This window comes from Atractosteus spatula, chromosome 19, assembly GCF_055471065.1.
Source record: "Atractosteus spatula isolate fAtrSpa1 chromosome 19, fAtrSpa1.hap1, whole genome shotgun sequence".
In the NCBI taxonomy this organism is placed as follows: domain Eukaryota; kingdom Metazoa; phylum Chordata; class Actinopteri; order Semionotiformes; family Lepisosteidae; genus Atractosteus; species Atractosteus spatula.
In genome coordinates, this window is record NC_142724.1 from 10,311,712 (window position 1) to 10,333,407 (window position 21,696).

The window sequence follows — 21,696 nt, forward strand, 5'->3', positions numbered from 1 at the left end:
ATGTATAACTGCTGTTTTTGTCTTTTTTTAAAACTGTATTTCTTTACAGAAGAAAATACAGTAATTTCTACCTACCTGTATGAATTAACCCCTAATATCATGAGGTTTAACATTTTCCCAGAAATGAATAATCAACAGGTAGATTTAGATTTATTAGGGCATGTACTTTCTGGGTGATAATGAATGGATACAGTACCAAACAGATCTCTAGCTTCAGAAAACACCATCTGCCTCTTAACATAGTAGACAACAAAGTGGAAAAAAAAAGAGACTCAACAAATGTAGGGACTGTAGATGTACTGTAAATGTAGATGAACAAGGGCAAGTGTCATCATCCTAGTTTAAAGTATATTTAAATTATTTTAACTACTATCACAATAATCCACAGACACACTGAATATTGGATACTTTTAGAACACAAATCAAATATCATTACTCGTGTTTTCTCACATTATATTCTGCTTCCCTGTTTAACTTATTGTGTAAGACTATTTCAGTTTGTTACACCTCTGTTCTTAATATTACAGTATACTCTACAACTATTTTTCACTGTATCTCGGAGTTTTAATAATGCTTGCACGTCTAATATAATTGTATTACTGTTAGGTTAATTTGGTTAAATGTAAAGGACAGTATTAGCTTAAACAATAATTAGTAGTTAACAACTATGACTATTATTCCTAATTCTATATGCCTTACTTTCTTTGCTTGAAAATCTACAGTAATTTTCATTGTGTGTCCTGAGGTGTAATTCTGAATGATTTACAAGTATAAAAATTACTCCCTTGGAGATTGTTTAGAGAAGTACAGAGAGCCAAGGTTATTATATGTCACTCGAATATTAAAATAAGATTTGCAGGTTTTTAATTTCATACTTTTTTGTCAGTAAGGACTTCTAGTAATTGTAGTTGAAATAAAAAATAATATTCAAGTTAATACAAGTTTTAATATTGAGCTTGTAGACATTGCTTAGAATTGGTTATTTTGGTATTTTTTCTGCAAAATATATACAGTACATTTACTCAGTCCACTCCAGACAAAACACTTGATATAAAATACAAGATTTTGTATCAAATTACAAGAGTGTTTTTTTTTTGTGATTACTAATGTAGTCTGTTATTTTCCTCTCTTAGAATAGTGGTGCTAACGGGGTTTGTGAGAGTCTTTCAAAATGACACCCAAAATGATATTTGTTACATAGAATAATTTGAGTGAAAATACAAGAAACTGAATTGAATTATAAGATTCTATTTTACCGTATTATTTTTTTGTAGGTTGTGTTACTGTATTTTAGGACTTTGAGCTTCTGTGACTGCTACTCTTTAATGATACACACAGAAACACTATTTAAAGAAAAAGAAAGTTCAGGACTGTATACAGTACAAGGCATCTGTGATAATGTTTAGTTTAGTTATTGTTTAGTAGATACGATATTATTTAGTTTTAAATTCTGCCAGCACACTCATTTACTTTGTGGAATAAGTTATAAAAGTGAAAAAAAAATAACTCCAGTTTCTAGGCTCTGTGGTCTGTGAAAGTGAGGGCTCTTTTTTTTCTGCTCTGGCTGAACAAAAAAGATTTTAATGCTCTTAAAACTAGGCAGCACTAGGCTGACAGATCTGTATTGATCAAGAGAGGGGGTATACAGTATTTCTGCTTTAGATCCAAATGTGCACAAGGGATAACAGTGCAATTCAGATGGAGTAATCATCAATTAAACTAAGACAATCCTGAGTGTCAAGTTATCTTTTGGTGTTGATCTTCACTTACCAGGCCCTCTCTCCTTTTGTCCAGGAGTTATACGGACAGCTGTGGCTGACCTGGACCGCGAGACACAGGATCGTTACGAGCTGGTTGTCAAAGCGACAGATATGGCAGGCCAAATGGGTGGTCTTTCTGGCTCAACAACTGTTACAATAGTGATCACTGATGTCAATGACAACCCTCCTCGGTTTCCACAAAGTAAGTTAATTCCTTTATATACAGTATACTGTATATCCATGTACATACACAGAAAAGCATATACTGTATGTAGTGAGTGTATATAAATGATTACATATACAACAAGGATGCATGGGCTGAATTGTGGTATGATGGTTACTACTCCAGATTAACTGCTCCAGGGTTCTGGGTTCAGGACATACAGTAGTTTGAGGATTACTAAGTGTGAAGACAGCACATTCTCCTCACATCCCTTTACATTTCCTCCAGCATCCCAAAGACACAATGGTTAAGTCTGGTTGGTTGTGTGTAAGTTTCTCTTTCTTGAGCTGGTGTCCCATCCAAGGAGAAAGCAGTTGTGTGCTCTCAATCCCACCTTGAATCCCATGCTCTGGGGGTAGGGTTAGGTAGAGATAAGTAGCTTTCTGTTAATGGTTGGATGCAGTATGTACAGTACGTGTTTTGTTTTAAACATTACTTTATTATCAAAATTTTTGATATTTCAATTATTAAAGTTAGGTAGCTATTAGCTACCGAAAAGTTTTCCGGTCATATTACAGTAGGTGTTGATTTGATGAAGTAAGATGTTATTTAAATGGGAGTTTTTTTCATATAATCAGAATAATGAACCCTACAACTTTTTCTGTGACACAACTACAGTAATCTACAGGAATCTACAGTACTTCTTCCACTTGATTTTCTACTGCGATGGTGTAAGAAAACAAAACTCCTCTAGAAAACAGAGTGAACACAAGTGTAATTAATTTATTTTGCATAGATAATATGGAATACAACAAGCACAATAATTAATTGCTGTATCTAAGCAATTGTATACAGAAAAAAATATTCTCAAAGATGCTTTCTTTCCGAACTTTAATACCAATTGACCAAGGATTTTGTACACATAACATCGTACCAGGAGGAGGCTGGACAGTCTCTCCAAAAATTAATCAGTGTCACTCGCCAGACCAACAGGGCACATTTATTCCCTGTACTTAGGACATTTCTTTACATTGCTTATCTTGTTCCCAATTAAAATGGACCTGCGTAGTTTTAGTCCTACATTATCCCTTCTACTTCTTGGCCATGACGATTTTAAAATGTTATTTTTTTCTGTTAGACTGTTATCACTCTGAAGGAGATTTAAGTGTATGTTATATAATTTTCTCCTTTCCACTACCACTTTCCATTATATCTGAGCGTGGTTGTCTGGTTTGTTTGCCAACATTCCTGTTGTATTTTCTTTTTTAAAGTTTGGTAGCTATTTGTATTATACTGTATTTCCACCCATTTTGGAATCTTCTGTTGTTTAAGGCTCTGATTGCTGTCAAGGGCTCTTGTACAGTACAGTATCTGCACGGTAGAGGCTTGTAGGTATGTTGATTTTTCTGCGTCCATTGGAGGAATAGTATGTCTCTCACTAATGTTACTGCAAAACTGGTGGTCCCTGGCAAGGACCTGCTATTGTGCCAAAAGCTGCAAATAACCTTGCTGACTAATGTCCACCTCAGCTGTTCCCTGCCAACAGTATACCAACAGGATTCACAACACGGAACTCCAGCTATGGTCTGAGTGACCCACAATTCTGCACACAGTATCTGACAGGTCATCAAGGTTTCCAAAAAAAAAACTTGAATGACATGAAATGTTTAATCATTTAATGTAGCTAATTTGTTCAATTAAGTGAGTAATGGCAAACTGGGGTCCTTGAGAGCTACATTGCTGCTTTGTTGGCATTTTCAATTCGTATGATCTCTACACTTCTGATTTTTGGAAGATAACTTAAGAATGAAGCATAAAGCCTGCTGAGATTGTGGTTGTCTTGAATAAAGGTTGGTCAGTCCTGGGCTAATGGTGCTAATGACATGATCCATTTTTAGCAGTGTTTGAACCAGCATTCCAAGCTAGCGAGATGCATCCCTGCAACTATTTGCATTCATTACTACTTAATGTCAGCTGATGGTACTTATTGTCCCATTTTCTTCTTTCCCTGTGTAATTCTGAGATCATCATTATTTTGTTGCACTGCACATCTGATGTGACATATTTTAACTGTAAACATACAATATTAATGTATTAACTGTAAACATACAATATTAATGATGTAGGGATTAATAAATATTCTTACTTTGGTTGTTTATTGAATTACATCTAAAACAACAAACATTTCTTTACACTTATTCTCTACAGCATGTCCTCTTGCTACAAATTACCCTGAAACAGGAAGACCTTTTACCTTCAAGTTAACCCAGGGATGTATGACCCATTTTCAGATATGAAACTGCTCTGAGCAAGTCATGCCTTGAAGGTAGCTGAACCACTGTGGAAATGGCCATCTAGCTCAATTGTAGATAGAAAACATTACACATTTATGTGAAACATAAACAATGTGTGGTAACGCTAGCAGCAAGGTTTCATATCTAGGACCAAGTGAAATGTTTACTTTTGACACCTGAACAATACATGATAACAATTGTAACTGGCTTTGAATTATTGTTCTTGATCTTGGAATTGGAAAACTTAATATTTAATCAAAATGATCTTTTTAAACAAACATAATTGTTAAGCTGTTTTTGCCTAATTACACTGAATACATAAAACTCAACAGAAAAAACACAAGCGAATAGTTTATTTTTTTTTGAATGTGTAAATAGGACATTACTATTTACTGTACCTGACTTTTCAAAGTACTTCATAATAGGTTGCATCAATATAAACAATAATGCTTAAATTACTGATAGGACATAAACCTCCAAATTTGAAAGTAGGTGAGGGAAGGGAGTTACGTTACTCATTTCACACAGTGTTTTCAAGTCCAGACATCTGATAAACTGCATCCCTCTTCTCCCATTAGGCACTGAAATAACTTCAAACTCCTGTCCTCTGGTGCTTTCTACAATCAGGAATGTAGAATGTGACCTGACTCTAAACAATATCCCTCCAGTCCCAAAGGCTTATTTTCTTTTGGAATATTAATACTATAGTAAGATTCAATAAAGATAACTGTTCACGTGGTTAAAAATAAGCACTAACATCTTTTTTCACCTTGAGGGTAATTAGTTTTATTCATATGTGACAGGAATACGTGGTGGCACTCTGTGAAATCGTGTTTATAGAGCTCTTAAATTACAATGTTTGAATTTATGCTCTCGTCCACAGGATATTTCTTTTTTTCCCTAACCTTGGTGCCTGACAAGAAAAAAAGCAGCATTAGTCATTAGACAGAAAAGACTCCTCCGTCTCTATTCCCTTCTCTCTCTCTTCTTTGTTTGAATTATTTTCTCTATATATACATTCTTCTCTTTCCATTTCTGTTCCTTCAGTCCTATTTTTAGCCAAATATTTTTCATAAAAAGACAAATGTTTTTTTATGAAATTTATGAAATATGCTTGCTTTGTTGTAACTCACAGAAAATAAGCCTTTCACCTCACTTGGAATATTGCAATCAGTAAAATTCTGAATGCATAAAAAGAGGTTTGTTCCATGAGATAGAACAGAAAGAAGAAATAAGAAGTCCTAGGCTATACAGGTTTTAAAGATGTTGTGAGGAACCTGTGTGACCCTTGATGAGGCAAAGAGCTGCCCTTGCCTATTCCACAAAATAGTATACTATTTGATTCATATTAGACATAATTTCAAAATACATTAGATCACATAGAATATACAGATAAACAAATAAAGGATACCTATTATTTTGCCATTTCTGATTAACAGCACTGTAACAGAGGGTGGAAAGGTAGTGCAGTGTTAAGTATTGCTGCCCCATAGTGTTAGAGCTCTAAGTTCAGTTTCAGACATGGGATGCTAGCTGTATGGAATTTTTCCCATAGTACAACAAAGTACTGGTAGGTTAATTGATTTCTGGGGAAACTGGCCTTGGTGTGAATGTGTGCATGTCTGTCTGGAACTTTTGATGGACTGGCATCCCATATAGAGCGTACAGTACACTGTCTTGTACCTATTGCTTAATGGGTTTGTAGGTTCCAGTTCCCGTGCGACCTTAAATTGGAAGAAGTTCTTAGAAAATGGATGGATGGTACTATAATTCAATTGCTCTATTTCAACCAATGTGGTCCTTACATAAATTTTGCCCCACACCTGTTTCTAGGTACTCTACTATTACTTTTAAAACTTTTTTTTTAAAAAATATGCTTTTATATGCTGTGTGGCTTTCACAGGATATTGTTTTCAGGGGGTTTTGTGTTTTGAATGATTTATAAATGTGCAGATAACACTGTCTGTAGACCCATAGTACAGTGTGATTGGGACATCAAATATTATTTCTGCTTTAAAGGAGGAAAGAATGTTGTTTTTGAGCTATACTGTACTCTGACCAAGAGACATTGTCAAGTTTCTGCATTGGCCGTCTCTATGCAAATGGCACAGAAAATGATGCTCTGTGTTCTAATGAACTCACTTATCAGCAACACTGCTCATTGTTGATCATGCAACAGCCACATTTACATATTTATAAATCATTCTGAATTGTGTTCCAGACTGTGCTCTTTGCAACATACTGTATGTAGAAAGTGACATAACTATTAGTATTTGTAACTATTAGTATTTGTAGACCTACTGTATCATGAATGCAGACAGTATTAAATTACTGTACATAAATTCCTGTTGTAGCGATAGAGAAAATGTTTCAGATTTGAGCATTTTCAGACTTCTGACAGATATTACAAGCAATAACAGCATAAAGCAGATTATATAGTCTAGAGGTGTGTTGTAAAATAAAATGCAAATATAATAATTGATTTTATTTAATAAAGTGTCCTGTTTGTTTGTAATTAATTTTTACAAAAAGCAAATCGCAATGTGTGATTGTATGCAGAAAATATAAGTATATACTGTACACTACAGTATGCACACTAGATACTAGTCTGAAATAATCACTCTCCAGAACTGATCTGGCTGTTAAAGGTCTGTATCTAAACAGTAAGTGGTAACTTACTCACTTACAGAATTTACACTGCATAATTTATTCAGAAAATTCTTTCTCATAACTTTAAAATTGTTAACCCTGAGCAGCCTTTTTAATTAGTCATGCAGTTTTTTAATGAGTTAGTAAAGTACTTATATTTTGTCACAGTCGTATATATTACATGTAGGCTAATTAGTGAATGTAAATGTACTATGAATATAATACAAAGATTTGCTCCTTAGGGTTTTTTTTTACTAAATGCCCTATCAAAATGAATCTGTGTTTATGTTGGACATGAGATGCTTATTGAATTATATTTTATTATTTAAATGCCTTGTATTATATTTGCAGATCTGTCAGGGAAAGGTGGGGAGATGAATTTCAGATGAATATAGACGAAATAGCTGATTACATGTGAATTTTAGGAAAGGTCATTTTGGTTAAATACACTTACAAAAAAGGTGTGAAAAAATGAACACCACTCTTTGAAGATTAAGAGAAAATATGTTTTTGTAAATTATATATGTAGTCCTTGCTCATTAATGTGAATAAAGAGCCTATGCTGTGAAATAATATGAATAATGATAAATGTTTATTGTTGCTACAGATTAAAACAGATTGGAGCAATTTAATGACCTAAATTGTAGTTTTTGTACTCTATTAATTAGTACTTGGATTTAATGATTGTGACATCAGCTGCTAAATCATTCTGGAAATTTAAATACCTTATTTTTTTAACTTTGAAGCATTTAAATTTAAAACTGATTGTGTATCAGGAGTCATTTTTCAATTAAGCTTTACTTAGTGTTGGTTTAAACTGAATTTGGTGGCTGTCTTGATCCTAATTAAAATAAGGTGAAGTGTCCTGCAGGGATGGAGACTGTATAATCTTCTTCTAATTGACACACCTTATTACATATTAACAGCAGCTCAATAGCTACAGACTAAATCTGGAATATTTAATGGTTTGGTTGGTGAGAAATTAGAGATGCAGATGTGGCTGGTACCCTCTTGACAGCTCATGAGGAAGAGTCAATGGAAACTCCTGTACTAATTTGGATGAGTTAAGCCAGAGCTACAAGGGCAACAGAGTCTGTTATTCAAAATCCTTAAAGGCAGTGGCTTTGTCAGTTAACTCGGTGAACTTCTTCAATACTTCAGCATTGAAACATGATCCACATGGAAGCATGTTTTACTCTAAGAACAAAAAGGGTTGTAAGAATATAGAACAAGCTACCCAGACCATTTTGTTGAAGTGAAAACCTGGTGATCTTCAGATCAATTAACTACTAAATACCAAACCAGCCTTCCAACTGGCCTTCTCTTGTTTGTAATCTTATATTATGCTATCCAACTTTAACTTGTTTAGAGAAAGTTTAAGTGTAATTCTTAACATTCAAACTTCTGTTTAAAGCTCCAAATAGTCACTCTCAAGATGTCAGCTTGTGTTTGTGCAACAACGTGCCCCTTAGGCTGTTATTCATCTGTTGCGCTTGCAAATGTTGGAAAAATATCAACGTAATGTGCTTCATGCAATAAGGGTCTGAAGACAGACATTGTGTCCAGAAGCAGAGGATGACATCAGATACTTAACAGACTCAAGGGCACTGACATACTGAAAGACATTGTATTAGTCTTCCAACTAATACTTTTAAACCTTTATCGGGATGATAAAATCAAAACAATGTTGTCATGTTAAACAGGTTTATGAATATAACATCTGATTTAATGAATAACATTATATTTATCAAAGAACCTTGGTATTTTTTCAGTGGCCCTATACCCTCATTAACTGAGAGTGTATTCATCACCACCTACGGTTATTTATTAATATAATTACTCTTTTATATAAATCACATTTTAAAATGATGGTTTTGCAATTATGTACATTTTTTGTTATTTTTTGTCATATGTGAAAAGAAACTCATCAAGACCTTTGTCATTAAATTTCTTTAAAAAGTTATTGCTCAACTACATTTGAATAACATTAGAGCTTTTACAGTAGTTGAGACAAGATAGAAAAAAAAACAAGTTACTTCATTCTCTAATTAAGTTTTTTTTTTCATTTTGATTAAGAAATATTTTCAGATTAACATATGTTTAAAGTCATAATGCATAATCAAAAGAATTTCAAGAAGCCCCAGTCCTACTACTAAGGAACTGCTGAAATAAACGTAGCGAGTGAAAGTGGCTTGTGTGTATCTGACACAGCAAGGGCTCCACAATGTGGGTTCTACATGTACACAACATGGCTGCATGCTTTATCCACAGCAGGGTTGCTGGGGAGCTTGGGCCTATCCCAGCAAGCAACGGGCACAAGCCAAGATACACCCTGGATGTATGTCGCAGTGCAGACATACAGACACAAACCAGGGCACCAGGGCCACTTTTCCCAGATGCTAGTTAATCTACCAGTATATCTTTGGAGTGCAGGAGGAAACCGGAGCAGACAAAGTAAACCCACACAAACATGAGGATAACGTACAAACTCCTCAGAGTTTGCATCCCAGGAATTGAACCCAGGGCCCCAACACTGCACGGCAGCAATGGTAACCCCTGTGCCACCATGCAGTCCGAAGATGTCCTTGGCAGATACCAATAATCAATGCCTGCCAGACTATATTTCATACAAACATATTGTAATAAAACACATATTAAGAAGGCATTTTATGAATTTATATGACATTTTAAATTACAAAGTGTTTGCTCTTTGCAATTTGTTGAAATAGGAAAACCCATATGACAAAACACTTTGTATTACTGTTTGTAGAATCACTTTTGCAGCAGAATAACCACAATACAGTATGATATGCTGTAAAAATAATGCAGTAAATAGTATCACATTGGGTGCACAGAATAGTGTATTTTGATTCTTTTATGCCATGTTAGTCATGTTGCATAAAGGAGTCTGTGAAATGAAGAACATTGATACCAGTTATGAAACACTATATCGTTTTTAGAAATTCCAATAGTTATTCATTTGAAACAGCACATAATTACAAAGGGCATTATAATTATTATTATTCCTTCTTCAAAACAATTTGAATGCATTTACTGTATACGAAAAAGATAAAGATGGAAAGTACAAAAGGAAACTACTGCAGTACATGGTGTAGTAATAGTAAAATACATTTTGATAAGTTTATATGATTAAATAAAATCTGTGAATATAACAGAGAACGTCAATAAATGTTACTTCATCCAAGAAAAATTATATGTGGGTATACAATGTAGCAAAAATATAGCTAAACATTGTCAGCTAATATCACTGTGTGTTGTCTTATTATGTGGATGTCTTACAGACAGATTGTAAATGTAGCCTATTGGTGCATCTTTAGCAAACTTACATGCACAGTAATTCTGGATGATTGAATTAGTGTGCCTCAATCCTCGGCAGAATTTATCACAGTTGAGCTTTTAACTGCTTTGCCATTTCCATCACTTTAATGGAAGTTATCAGAAAAAGTTACATGAACTTATAAAATGACCTACATTTTTATTACAAAAAGGTGAACTTTAGATTTCCTACTTGTCTCCCTTTTCTGCTAATGCAGATAATAAAGACTACACTGTCACATTTCTTTCCTGATTTTCTTGAAGTAATAACAGGCTTTGGGAAGCTTTAATTGTGACAATTAACTGAGTTATCTCTTTATTAATTAGTTATTAATTAGATAAACTTCAGTCTGACTTTTAACATTGTGAGCTGCTGTCAGTAATTACATGTAAAGGAAGCTGCACTGTTACAGTAGTTTCTTCTATTTCCCCTCTGGCAGAGATGTACCAGTTTTCAGTGTCTGAAGGGGCACCAGTAGGTACTCCGGTGGGCCGGGTGATGGCAGAGGATGCCGACATGGGAGAAAACACAGACATGAGCTACTTCATTGTAGACGAAGAAGGAGGGGAGCTCTTCCGCGTCACCACTGATGGAGACACTCAGGAAGCTGTTATCATTGTACGCAAGGTGAGCATATCTGGACCCTACCCTCTTTTGATTTCACGTTTGTTTGATTTTGAATTTGTAAGGCTGCACTTTTGAGGAACCACCTCCAGATCATCGGCCTACAGCTTTAAGGCGGGTTATGACCTGAAGGCAGCTCACAAGATCAGATCTTGATTCATGAATTAATTCATAAGTTGTGGTTGGAGGTTTGGGGGTTTTTGGGGGACGGCTGAATTATCAGTGAGGGATGAGATTGCGTACTGGTGAACTTTGATGGCCATCATATCATCAAGGTGGGGGCTACACATTGGTGGTAGTGGAGGGCAGGTCCCATTACCTGTAAAGCTTTGAGTGTATGGTAATTTGCTTTTCCTGTAGGACTAAAATGGGAGAGGAGGTGGGGATCCATGGCATTAGAAAGGTGCAGCTCACAGCTGTTAGTTGGAGAAATTGTGAAATTGTGATATAATTGTGAAAGCCATTATATCTAATATATTTTTAGAATGAAAATATTAAATTAAACTCTTTCTCTAATAATAAGATCTAATATGCATGCTATATTGACAATTGTGATTCATTTGATATATCAGTCTGTAAAATAATCACTTTGCATTAACAATCTCTAACACCCTTAGTAGCTGGCTGCCCAGCACATGGAAAAGTTTCAACTTGAAATGATTTGTTGCAGTTGTGAACATTAATTTAATTGTTTTGTTTCTGGGTTTTGTCATGTTAGGTGTGCAATGATTACTGACCAAAACAAATCAAAATCTCCACACTTATGAATGTGTTGAAATGAAATATTAGAAAGGGGTGATAGGCCTTGATATCACAAGGGATTGTGGTAAATGTTTTTTTTAATCAATGTCTTTATTTTTTAATTTCTATGTACAGACAGTATATACTGTAGTTACTTTGTAATGTGCACTTAAAAGGCACATATTAATGTAAATAAGGGTTTTATCATAATTAACACAGTAATCATAGAAAAGGTCTAAAAATATTAATAGTGAAAAGTCTGGTTTAGTAAAGTTTGTTTAGTTACTGTAAGTTGTTAGTTTACCATACGTTAATCTCATTTAACTGAATTTTTCATTAAATCATTTATACATTCAACCTGGGAGAATTTTTTTCAAACAGCATCTTTGTTTGGTTAGGACGATCAAATTATTGATCAAAGGGTGATGTCACACCCTGAAATAGAACACTTTATATCTCAGGGGGTGATGGGGCAAATTCATGGAGCTATGCGACAGATGAAATGTGAAATAAGGTTCAGTGAGACAGGTCATGCTGTCATATAAATTATACTTTACCTGATAATGTTTCCAGTATTTGTCTTTGAATATCATACACCTATTAGTATTTAAAAATATACACGTAAAATAAAATAACTAATACTCTATAGATTTGTATTAATTTTATACGTCACAGTATGTTAAATATTAAAATACTAAGAGTAGGGATGGCTGTTTTGCATTGGAATAACAGTATTTTCTATGTGTTTACATCAAAAGTTAAATTAAATCTGTTTGCAATATCTTAATGCAACCACAAGAGTTGCCATTTTAGCCTTAATAAGGGAAATTAACATTATATTGGGTTTTTAAAATTACATACAGTATCAAGATTGATTAGTTTTTCTTTAATAAAGCTTGAATCCAATACTCACACACAATGTATACAGTAATTATAATGTATTCTGAGTTTATGGTATTTTAATTTACAGTATATGGTCATACAGTACAGTATGCATGCATTTCACATAAATAGGTGCTGATCTGTAACTCTTGCAGCATGAACTGATGATTGTGTAAAAACAAAAGGCTACTGTAAGCTTTCTGAAAACACAATTAGGGCATAGATATTATCATATTTAAATAAAATGTGGGGAAAAAAAATCATAAATAATGGTCTGTTTGTGGTCTGTCGTTGGTTTGAAAGAAAATACTGCAGAAGCATCAATAAAGAGATGTGCAGTCCATACACAGAGAATCTCAAAATTTAACAGTTTATTTTATAAAACTGAAAAAATAAATAAATATGAAATAACACTGAGATTCTTGATGTTCTTATTTGGTGACAAAGCAAAAAGAACAATTAAAACAGAATGTAGCAGCGGATTAACTCAGAGTAGCTTACAAAGGTCTAAAGGCTACATTCTAACAAAACTGTATATAAACTGGTAATTGAAAATAGAACACATGCATTATATTGTGTTCTTGAATCTCAATACAGAGTCTTATTTTAATGACAGTCCTAGATTAGTGAGGTGTTTTCTCCTTGCTTAATATGTGTTACCATGTGCATTTCTAAATACTGAAGCAATCTACACTTTCTAATTCAGCTTTTTTTGCCTTTTCTACAGACTTAACTTCATGCTGTTGAAAAACATATTTGTTTTGATCTATTGTCACCAGCGCAGGCACAGAAGGCATTTACATGGACCCACTTTTTGAAAGTTTTTTTTTTATTTTTAATATTCATGTAACAAATAAGAAAATAATGTTTTCTAATTACTATTTATTCACAAATGCTAGTAATTATGTATACTGTATTAAGTGAAAAAAATGAAACATTCTGTCAGTGTTACTGTACAGGATGACTAGCTCAGGAAAGCACTAATGGGCGACACATGACACGTTAAGCATTCACTATGCCACCTGTCAGTTTTACAAATTAGTACAGTCCTGTATCGGATTATTTGAAAAGATTAAAAGGAAAAAAATTGTTGGGCATTACCTTGCGATGTAACACGGCATGTTCATGTACTGTATGGTGCATTACACCTCAAGCATTCTCCATGGATGAATCTGTATATAGCAATTGTGTATACTGTACAGCAGAAAAGTAACTCCTGTATTTAGCAAGCTTAATCAATATTTGCTTGATTCTGCCAAATGAAAGGAGAAATCACTGGATTTTAGATTAGGAGATACAGTACAAATAAATGTCTTCAGACAACATTAAATTCACAATGATAAACAACAACACACATCTTGATCTATGGCCAATATGACGCTGCAGTTGTTGGTGATTTGGTCTGCGACTTTGTACTGTCTTCTCCAGACCTGAGCAAGACAATGATTCAATTACTAGGAGTTGATTTGTTGAGAAGAATATAATTTGAATGAGTATATGCCCTGATTTGCTTGTGTAATAGTTGCCGGGTTATTCTATTTATGCAATCAAGTGGAAATGATGCACTTAATTAAAACCAGAATGATGTTGCATTTGATTAAGTACACCAATAAAAAAGAGAATGAAAATACAGGTGTGTGTTTGTGCGTGAGGAATTCCCTCCTCTTTAACCAGGTGAATATGTTGATTCCACTTCTTCCCACAGAGTGCTGATTAGTACATACAACTGTAGAATTAATTTGCACAGCCGTTCTTCTCTTTTAAGTGTTAATCATCCCCATCAGTGACATTGTTACATGCTCCCTGATTATGCAACTGGATTGCTGTTGTGGGTGCATTGTTTATGCTGACCCAATCTAAAGTGAAAAAGTGTTTTGATGCCATTCACAAATATCTCACAGCAGTTTATTTATAAGAGTGCATGAGTCTTTTTTGCATGTTGTTTATTAATAAAATGCTAAAACATTAAAATTGTAAACATGAAAAATTGGTCATAGTATTAAGTAAAAACAAAATAATGCCCTTTCTAGAGATAAGGTTTCTCCCTATTTTTATACCTCTTGTTGTTACAGTATGTACTCCTGTTCCCTTCTTCCACAGCACACCTGCTAACTTCTCTGTGATTGACTATGCTTGCCTGTTCTCTTAGCCCCTAGATTTTGAGAGTAAGCGCACTCACAATGTTGTGGTGGAAGCTGTCAACAAGCATGCGGACCCTCGCTTTGTGGACCTGGGCTCCTTTCGGGACCAGACAATCGTTCGGGTGAGCGTGACAGACACCGACGAGCCTCCCCTTTTTCGTCCCCCGGAGGGTGTGATCTTGGCTGTGCAGGAGGACGCAAGACTTGGGGCACTGGTGGGCATTGTGACGGCTATGGACCCTGACATGGAGAATGCACCTGTTAGGTATGACAGGAGAGAATGGTGGACATTTGTCACTGAAAAACTGCTTACATTTTCTTTATGTGCTTAAAAATTAGAGGAAGACTGACACATAAAACAAATTCACCAGTATCAGAAATTCTCAAGCAGTGCTTGATTACGGTCGCAGGCAGTATTGCAGGTTGTCTCTTTTTTAATAATGTGTTAAACAAAGATCCTGTCCTCACTGGGAACATTTAGAAATTGAACACAATGTGACAGGTCAGATGTGGTGAATGTACAGAACTGACCACGATAAATTGTGTATGGACATTGGAGCATATTTTAATCTCCGTTGTAAACCAGAAGTCTGTTTGCTGACTGTTCTGTAGTTCTGTAGTGTGATCAGGTAGATACAGTATACAGTACAGTAGCTGGCTCTGCTCAGTGTGTGGGAATATGGTCCTGAAGAAGCTGTATCCTTTTTGCTGGGGTCAGCCAAGGATCGGGTAAACAATTTTTCATTATATTGCATTAAGCCAGTGAAGGAGAAAGATTCACATGTTGTGAAGTGTGGAGGCAGCCCCTGTACTGCAGTCCATTACTGCTCCCATCCTACAGTGTCATCATCAGTGTAGCATGCAGAACTGGAGTCATGTCAAATGGATCTATTTATAGAACACCATAGGAATAGGTCATACATAACTGTTATTTTGTCTCAGATTTTCAGGGTCAGATCCTTAAAAATAACTTGACTTGGAGGCAAACTCAGTTCTCTTAAAAACTGAGGGATGAAAATGGAATTTCTTATTAAGCAGTCAAGGCTTGTGAATTACACGTGGGTTGACTGAAAATAGCTTCAGCTGTATACAGACAGAGATAGACGACTGTTCTGCAGACATCTATGCTGTTAAAAATGCATGTATTTTACTTTATTTAAATGTAGGATTAATTATACCCAATAAAACGTGGTCAGAAGTTTCATTACATATCACTACATGAGATGAAAACTGTAGCCTGTTAAGAGTGCCATTTTTCAAGGATGGACCTTTCAAAGCTGGGACGTCAAATTCAGTCCCCAGAGAGCTACTGTGCTTTCTTGATTTTTTGCCCAACCGGGCTCTCAGATAATTGATTAATCTAATTATTAATTAAATAAGACACCTTTCCAGAAGCTGAGAATGTTGGATAGGGAGCTCTATCCCTGTAATCAGGAGCATTTATGAAGTTGACAGCTACTTATTCTTAATTATTAGTTGTCCATTTAAAGAATCATAAAAGTTAATTTGAAGCTAATTTGGAACAAAAAGCCAAAAGTAACAGCAGCCTTAAAGAACTGTAAGGAAAGAAAAACCCAGAAGGACACTAGATGGTGGTCTGTTCACCATGCATAAAAATAACCATGTATTACTACTACTAAATACATACTGTATTTTAGAAGCTTCTTCAGTATGAGTGAGATTACATCACTGACTCTGGTCTGGAAGCCTTCATGCTCTTGCAAGCTGTTTGTACACTATTTTTTACCTAAATCCACTTTTACAGTCACTTGGAAGAGGTAGTGGGCTGAAAGCCAGAGCTGGTGATGTAGTCTTGCTTGTGCTGCAGATCCTTCTGAGAGACCCCCAATAAAACATGATAAATTACATTACAATTTATAAAAATTTTTACAATGTAATTTTATGACCTCTTTTAGAATCTTGTGTTTGGTATGTATTGCAGCTCTGGAATCGGTACAGAGAAGAGCAACCAGATATTTTCTCAGTCTCCAAAGGAATTAGTTATTCTTACTAGGCTAAAAAAAAACCTAAATAATTGTAGTCTCAAACACATGACTATGTGGGGACCTGATAGATGTATAGATGTACCTGTGGACTTTTATAGAACAGGGAAACAAGACCAGAGGACAAAATTCAGATGCTTAGAACCATATTTCAAACTGAGAGCCTGCTACTGAGCCACCCGGACATTCTGTTGAACCATAGTTTCAGAACCATAGTTTCAGAACCATAGTTTCAGAACCATAGTTTCCTTCAGAAACGTCTGGAAGCGATCCTCAGATTAATTAGCTCAAACAAGCTAGATAGCCTCCTTTTGTTTGAACCCTAAACACCCTTTCTCATGTTCTTATGATTTTATCTGAGAACTTGATTATGAAGTAGAATTAGAGTTAGAATAAATATACTAAACACTAGACAATCTGTAGCTATTACTGCTGTCATTTATCTGAGTTTCTGAATGTCAAAACTTACATTTAGTTCCCTGAAAACAAGATGTGAGCTCATTAATGCCTTATACTCTTTCAATGTTATTTGAACTTGACATTAAAATAATCTTCTGAATAGGTACAGTATATATTATTCAGAGTTTGTGGTCAACTGGACTTGAAATGAAATGAAATGCAACTTGTTGTGCTGTCCATGTGCTTCTCTATGCATTTAGCCTCGTTTTCATTCTAGTAATGACAATGGCAGGTCTGTGTGAATTGAGCACACTGTCCACAAACAGACCTCTTCAATCCTCCTGTTGTCAAGATTGATTGATATTGTGGTTTGTTTGCTCGTTTCTGTTTGCTGTGGCTGCTGCGTCCGGCAGCATCGTGTGAGTCGGCGCCTCCAGTTCATTTATGCAATTTATTTCCCGGTCTTCTTTTTGTCTATCAGGGAAAAGGTAAAGTCTCCAGCAACCGCAATGCCAACAGTGTAGAGCAGCTTAAAGATTAAAAAAATTCTGGGGAAGTAACACAAGCATACACACATGCACACACTTGCATACACACTCAAGGGCACAGCAAATCACCATCATGAAATAAACATGAGGCCGAAACGAAAGAGCTCCAGGTGTAACAAAGTGCATAATTCTGTCTGCCTTGTTTCACTGGCATACAGCCTTACCCACTGGTACCCCTTTAATCTTTTCTATCAGGCTTGCTAAACAACCACCTACTGCCTGAAGTACCATCGCTCGTATGCACTAATGCCACACTGCTCTGATGGGCTTCTAACCAGGGGCTGGGTGAAATAGAGAATGCTCCGAGCCACATGGACTGTGCCACTATTCTGTGGATGTTTTTACAGTATGTCTCATTTTACCTATGAAATCAATGTTTCATCTTTAAAGGGGCTATATTCCTGTTTTTGCAGAAGCATTTTTCCATTTGCTTAATACCACACTTTGATTAATTTTTATTATTTTATATCAGCATACTTACTCACTTTGATAACATGAAGCTATAATTAGTTAACAGTTACACTTAGTTAACAGTTAACAGTTTAATGCCTAAGGATCTTATTAACTCATGGGTACTTTTTCAAACATTTCAAAGAAATAGCATATAAAAATGGGAAATTTCACTTATACTAACTACATTTTAATCAAATTTCACTGCAGTTTAATGCTGTACAAATATGTCTTTTAAAAATCTGTAAGAATTACGTATAAGCAGAAAAAATACTACAGTTTAAGGATGTGTACTTTTCATGGAACAGGCAAGAGAAGAGAATATTTGAAGCTATCCTGCACAAAAATGCTGCAGAACAGTTAATATTTATTCCTTTTGTTTATTGTATTGTTGCTTGTCAGAAGTTAACGGGCATAATTGGTTGCATTGCAAACAAAATCTGGAGTCCTGACTTGCACCCCTGCAGTACAGACCTATCTTTATCAACATTGTGTTCTGTAACAGTTTAGTGCTAGTATGTCAGTGTTTAGTTTGGGGGTGGTTAAAAAAAGGAAGGTATGGCTTTGTTATCATTCCTATGAACTGAAAATGTGAGGTTGTGTCTTATTTTTCATTTGTGTTAAATTATAGAGTGCAACCGTCATCTGTTTTAGCACAGGGAATCATGAATGCATCTATTCAAAGTTTTCTCTACATCTACATGTACAGTACATCTATCACACCTTTGTTTGTTTGAATGCCTGGATTATAAGCACGTTTGCAGTTCATATTTTATTTATTTTTTCATTACAAATCTAGTAATTCATCTTATTTAAAAATTGTATCTTCCTCCTTATTAATCATGAAAAGCAAAGTGAAAAAGGTTATTTTATAGTCATACTGACCTTTCATGGGCTGTAGCACAAATTCTTATCAGCTTTGTTATCTCTATAACAGCTGTAACCCCTTAAGTATTTACCATAACAATAAAATGAAAATCCCATGATTATTTCCATACATAAAGTTAATTAGTCCAATTAAATTGCATTACATATAAGAAATGATAGATAATAAACATTAAAATATATACCCCAATAATGTAGCTCATTTGACTGACAAATCTTCAAATAACGTTTTAGAGAAACCATGAGAATAATTATTAACAGCCAATTCAGTCTGTTGTTTTACAGCTCTCTGTGTAAAGAAGAGCCTACTGTTTAAAAGCATGTTCAAATAAGAGGAGGCACATTCTACTTAAATTATAACCAGTGCAGACAAATAACCTCACCCAACTATTAGATGATGGTGGAAGCTGAAATATTAGAGGGAAAGGCTAAGAAACAGAACCTGAATTATCAGCACAGCCAGAAACCTCATTACCACTTTGCTCAAAGGTCAAGTGTCATTTTATTTCCTTTGATTTTCAGCAAAGCTCAAGGGGAAGTGTAAATATTCAAAACATGGCAAGAAGTGCTGGAGTTCAGCTATTGGAAGAGTAGCTGGACAAAACTGAAATGTCCTCTATAACAAAAAAGTGCATCGAAAGTGAGACACACCAGAATATCAGAAAGGGGTGTTATCTACATTTGAAGATTTTGCCAGTTCAGTAAGTTTTAGATTTTTCCCTGTGGTGAGAGTGCTGGCCCACAATGGTAGCTCCCTGCAGGGCATTCTTGCTGTTAATGTCTCTCTTAAAACAGTGTGATGGCACCGAAAGACCTTTCTTCACTTGCTTTCCTCCCATTGCTCAAAAAAGAACAAATAACAATAACAGCTACAACCCCAACCAACTACTGTACATGACATGCCAAGCTGCAGCATAAAGAGGACCTTATCCTTAGGGGTCGGCTCTGTGCAAGTGTGATTCTGTAAACTAGCTGAAACCATCCTTTAGTGTCAGTTCAGTTTTGGGTTGGAAGGTGATACATGAAAAGACGAAGCGTTTTGGGAACTAAATGGCCTTGGAGACTACATTGGTGATAGTTTTGAAGTTAAAAAAGGATATACAGCCCCTGGTCTAAGCTAAGCTATGGTCAAGATTCCAAATTCCAGTTGAGCAACGTGTAATTTCTAGAAAAGGATGTGAATATTTTACTGGAAAGTTCAGTATTATATTTTACTTCAAGTTTAAGCAGTTATTGTAATCACTCACTATTGCGAGTATTTGAAATGCAAACATCTCTTCTCATCGGTTATGAATCTTTAATTAAACCTGCTAACACTTAGCAGCCTTTTATATCATCCCAAGGATGTACTGTAAGAACTGGCCACATACTATACATCCATTGTATGATGCAAACTGCCAAGGTTTCCTATTGGTCAGAGGACTAATAAAGCCCTTTCTAGTATTACAGTACCTAGATTGTGGTATTCCATCATTTTATCACTGATGTATGAAAAAAACAGGTTATTCTCACCTTTCTGTAGGTTAAAGGAGATGAGCCTCTTTAGTCATGAATACAGGCAATACAATGAGAGTTAGTTTCAATGAGGCATTGCTGACAGCCAATCCAAAGTCTACTTGGGACTGATTAAACAAATACGGAGGTGGGAGTCCATATACTGTCTTACATTCATATAATATCTTACATACTGTACTGTGTTCCTTCAAAGAAAGCTTTTTGCAGGCAATGGACCACACTGGGTTTAAGGGCCTCAACTGTAGTCTAATGTTTTCAGGCGTATTCTTTTGCTGTAGTCCTCACTAGTAAAGTTTGCAGTAAAGTTTGTGAGCTCCTATTCTCATCTTAGGTGCTGTTTACATTTGTTTATAATACTGCCAGGCCAGGTGCAAGTATCCAGTCAGGCACCACACCTGGACTTAGTCTAAGGTGCTTTTAAGTTGAAAACTTAATATATATCAAACCAAACTGTTTATTCAATGGGTTAACAGGATTTTCTACCCTTGCTCACTAGCTCTCCCAACAGGCATATTTTAAATAGTATTTTAACAATAGAATAAAATATACCAGTACTGCTTTTATGGTTCCAATACAAAATTGCATTCAGTGCACCTCCCTCTTGAGAAAAAAATACTTTGATTTTCTTAACCACTATTGCTGCTCGGTGCATCTCATATGAGCTACAGTAAGGAAAAGCAAATATTTATCTCAAATTATTACAGCCATTTTGGGGAAATCACGTTTGGTGGATGTTGTGGACATACACCTAAAAGGCAGAGAAAGTAAGTTGAGCTACATTTTATCCACTGGATAGATTTCACCGCATGAGACCACCGTCTGTCAATTTGGTGGATTCCATGATTTGTTATGAACGCCAAAAGACCCAGGAATTAATCTTCGGTTTCTGGATAGATTTAAGCACTTTGTGTGTTTTTCCCGGACTCGTTGGGGTCTCCTCCTGACAATCCCTCATGTGCTTGCATAAAGTGACAATTTATCAGTTCTTATCAGGGTGCTGCATAATATATTCATACAGTGTTTTCTGGGGCTTGGGCTTTAGCTGCTATGCCAAGCGCTGTGCCTTTGGAACTCCATTCCACAGAAAATTAGGGAGGCAGAAACTGTGACAGCTTTTAAATCCCGGCTCAAGGCTTACTTTTTTATCTGGCCTGGGGCTTTAATTTTTAGTTTCTTAACCTTTCTTTGATGCTTATGAGCAAATAAAAAAAGTCTGTTTATTTGTTGTGTCAATGCCCACAGACTTTCTTTAAAAAATAACTTAAGGGGACTGGTAACACTCAGAGTTTTAAAATGGACCCATGA

General features: G+C 35.4%; 1 protein-coding gene across 1 annotated transcript in view; it reads left to right on the forward strand.

The window, feature by feature from the left end:
- Window positions 1-21,696, forward strand: part of cdh22 (cadherin 22) — a 166,373-nt gene that overhangs the window by 48,797 nt on the left and 95,880 nt on the right. The window contains exons 4-6 of the mRNA XM_088937318.1: window positions 1,795-1,962; window positions 10,643-10,830; window positions 14,600-14,856. Coding sequence (XP_088793444.1) covers window positions 1,795-1,962; window positions 10,643-10,830; window positions 14,600-14,856 — 613 coding nt within the window. The remainder of the gene's footprint in view (window positions 1-1,794; window positions 1,963-10,642; window positions 10,831-14,599; window positions 14,857-21,696) is intronic.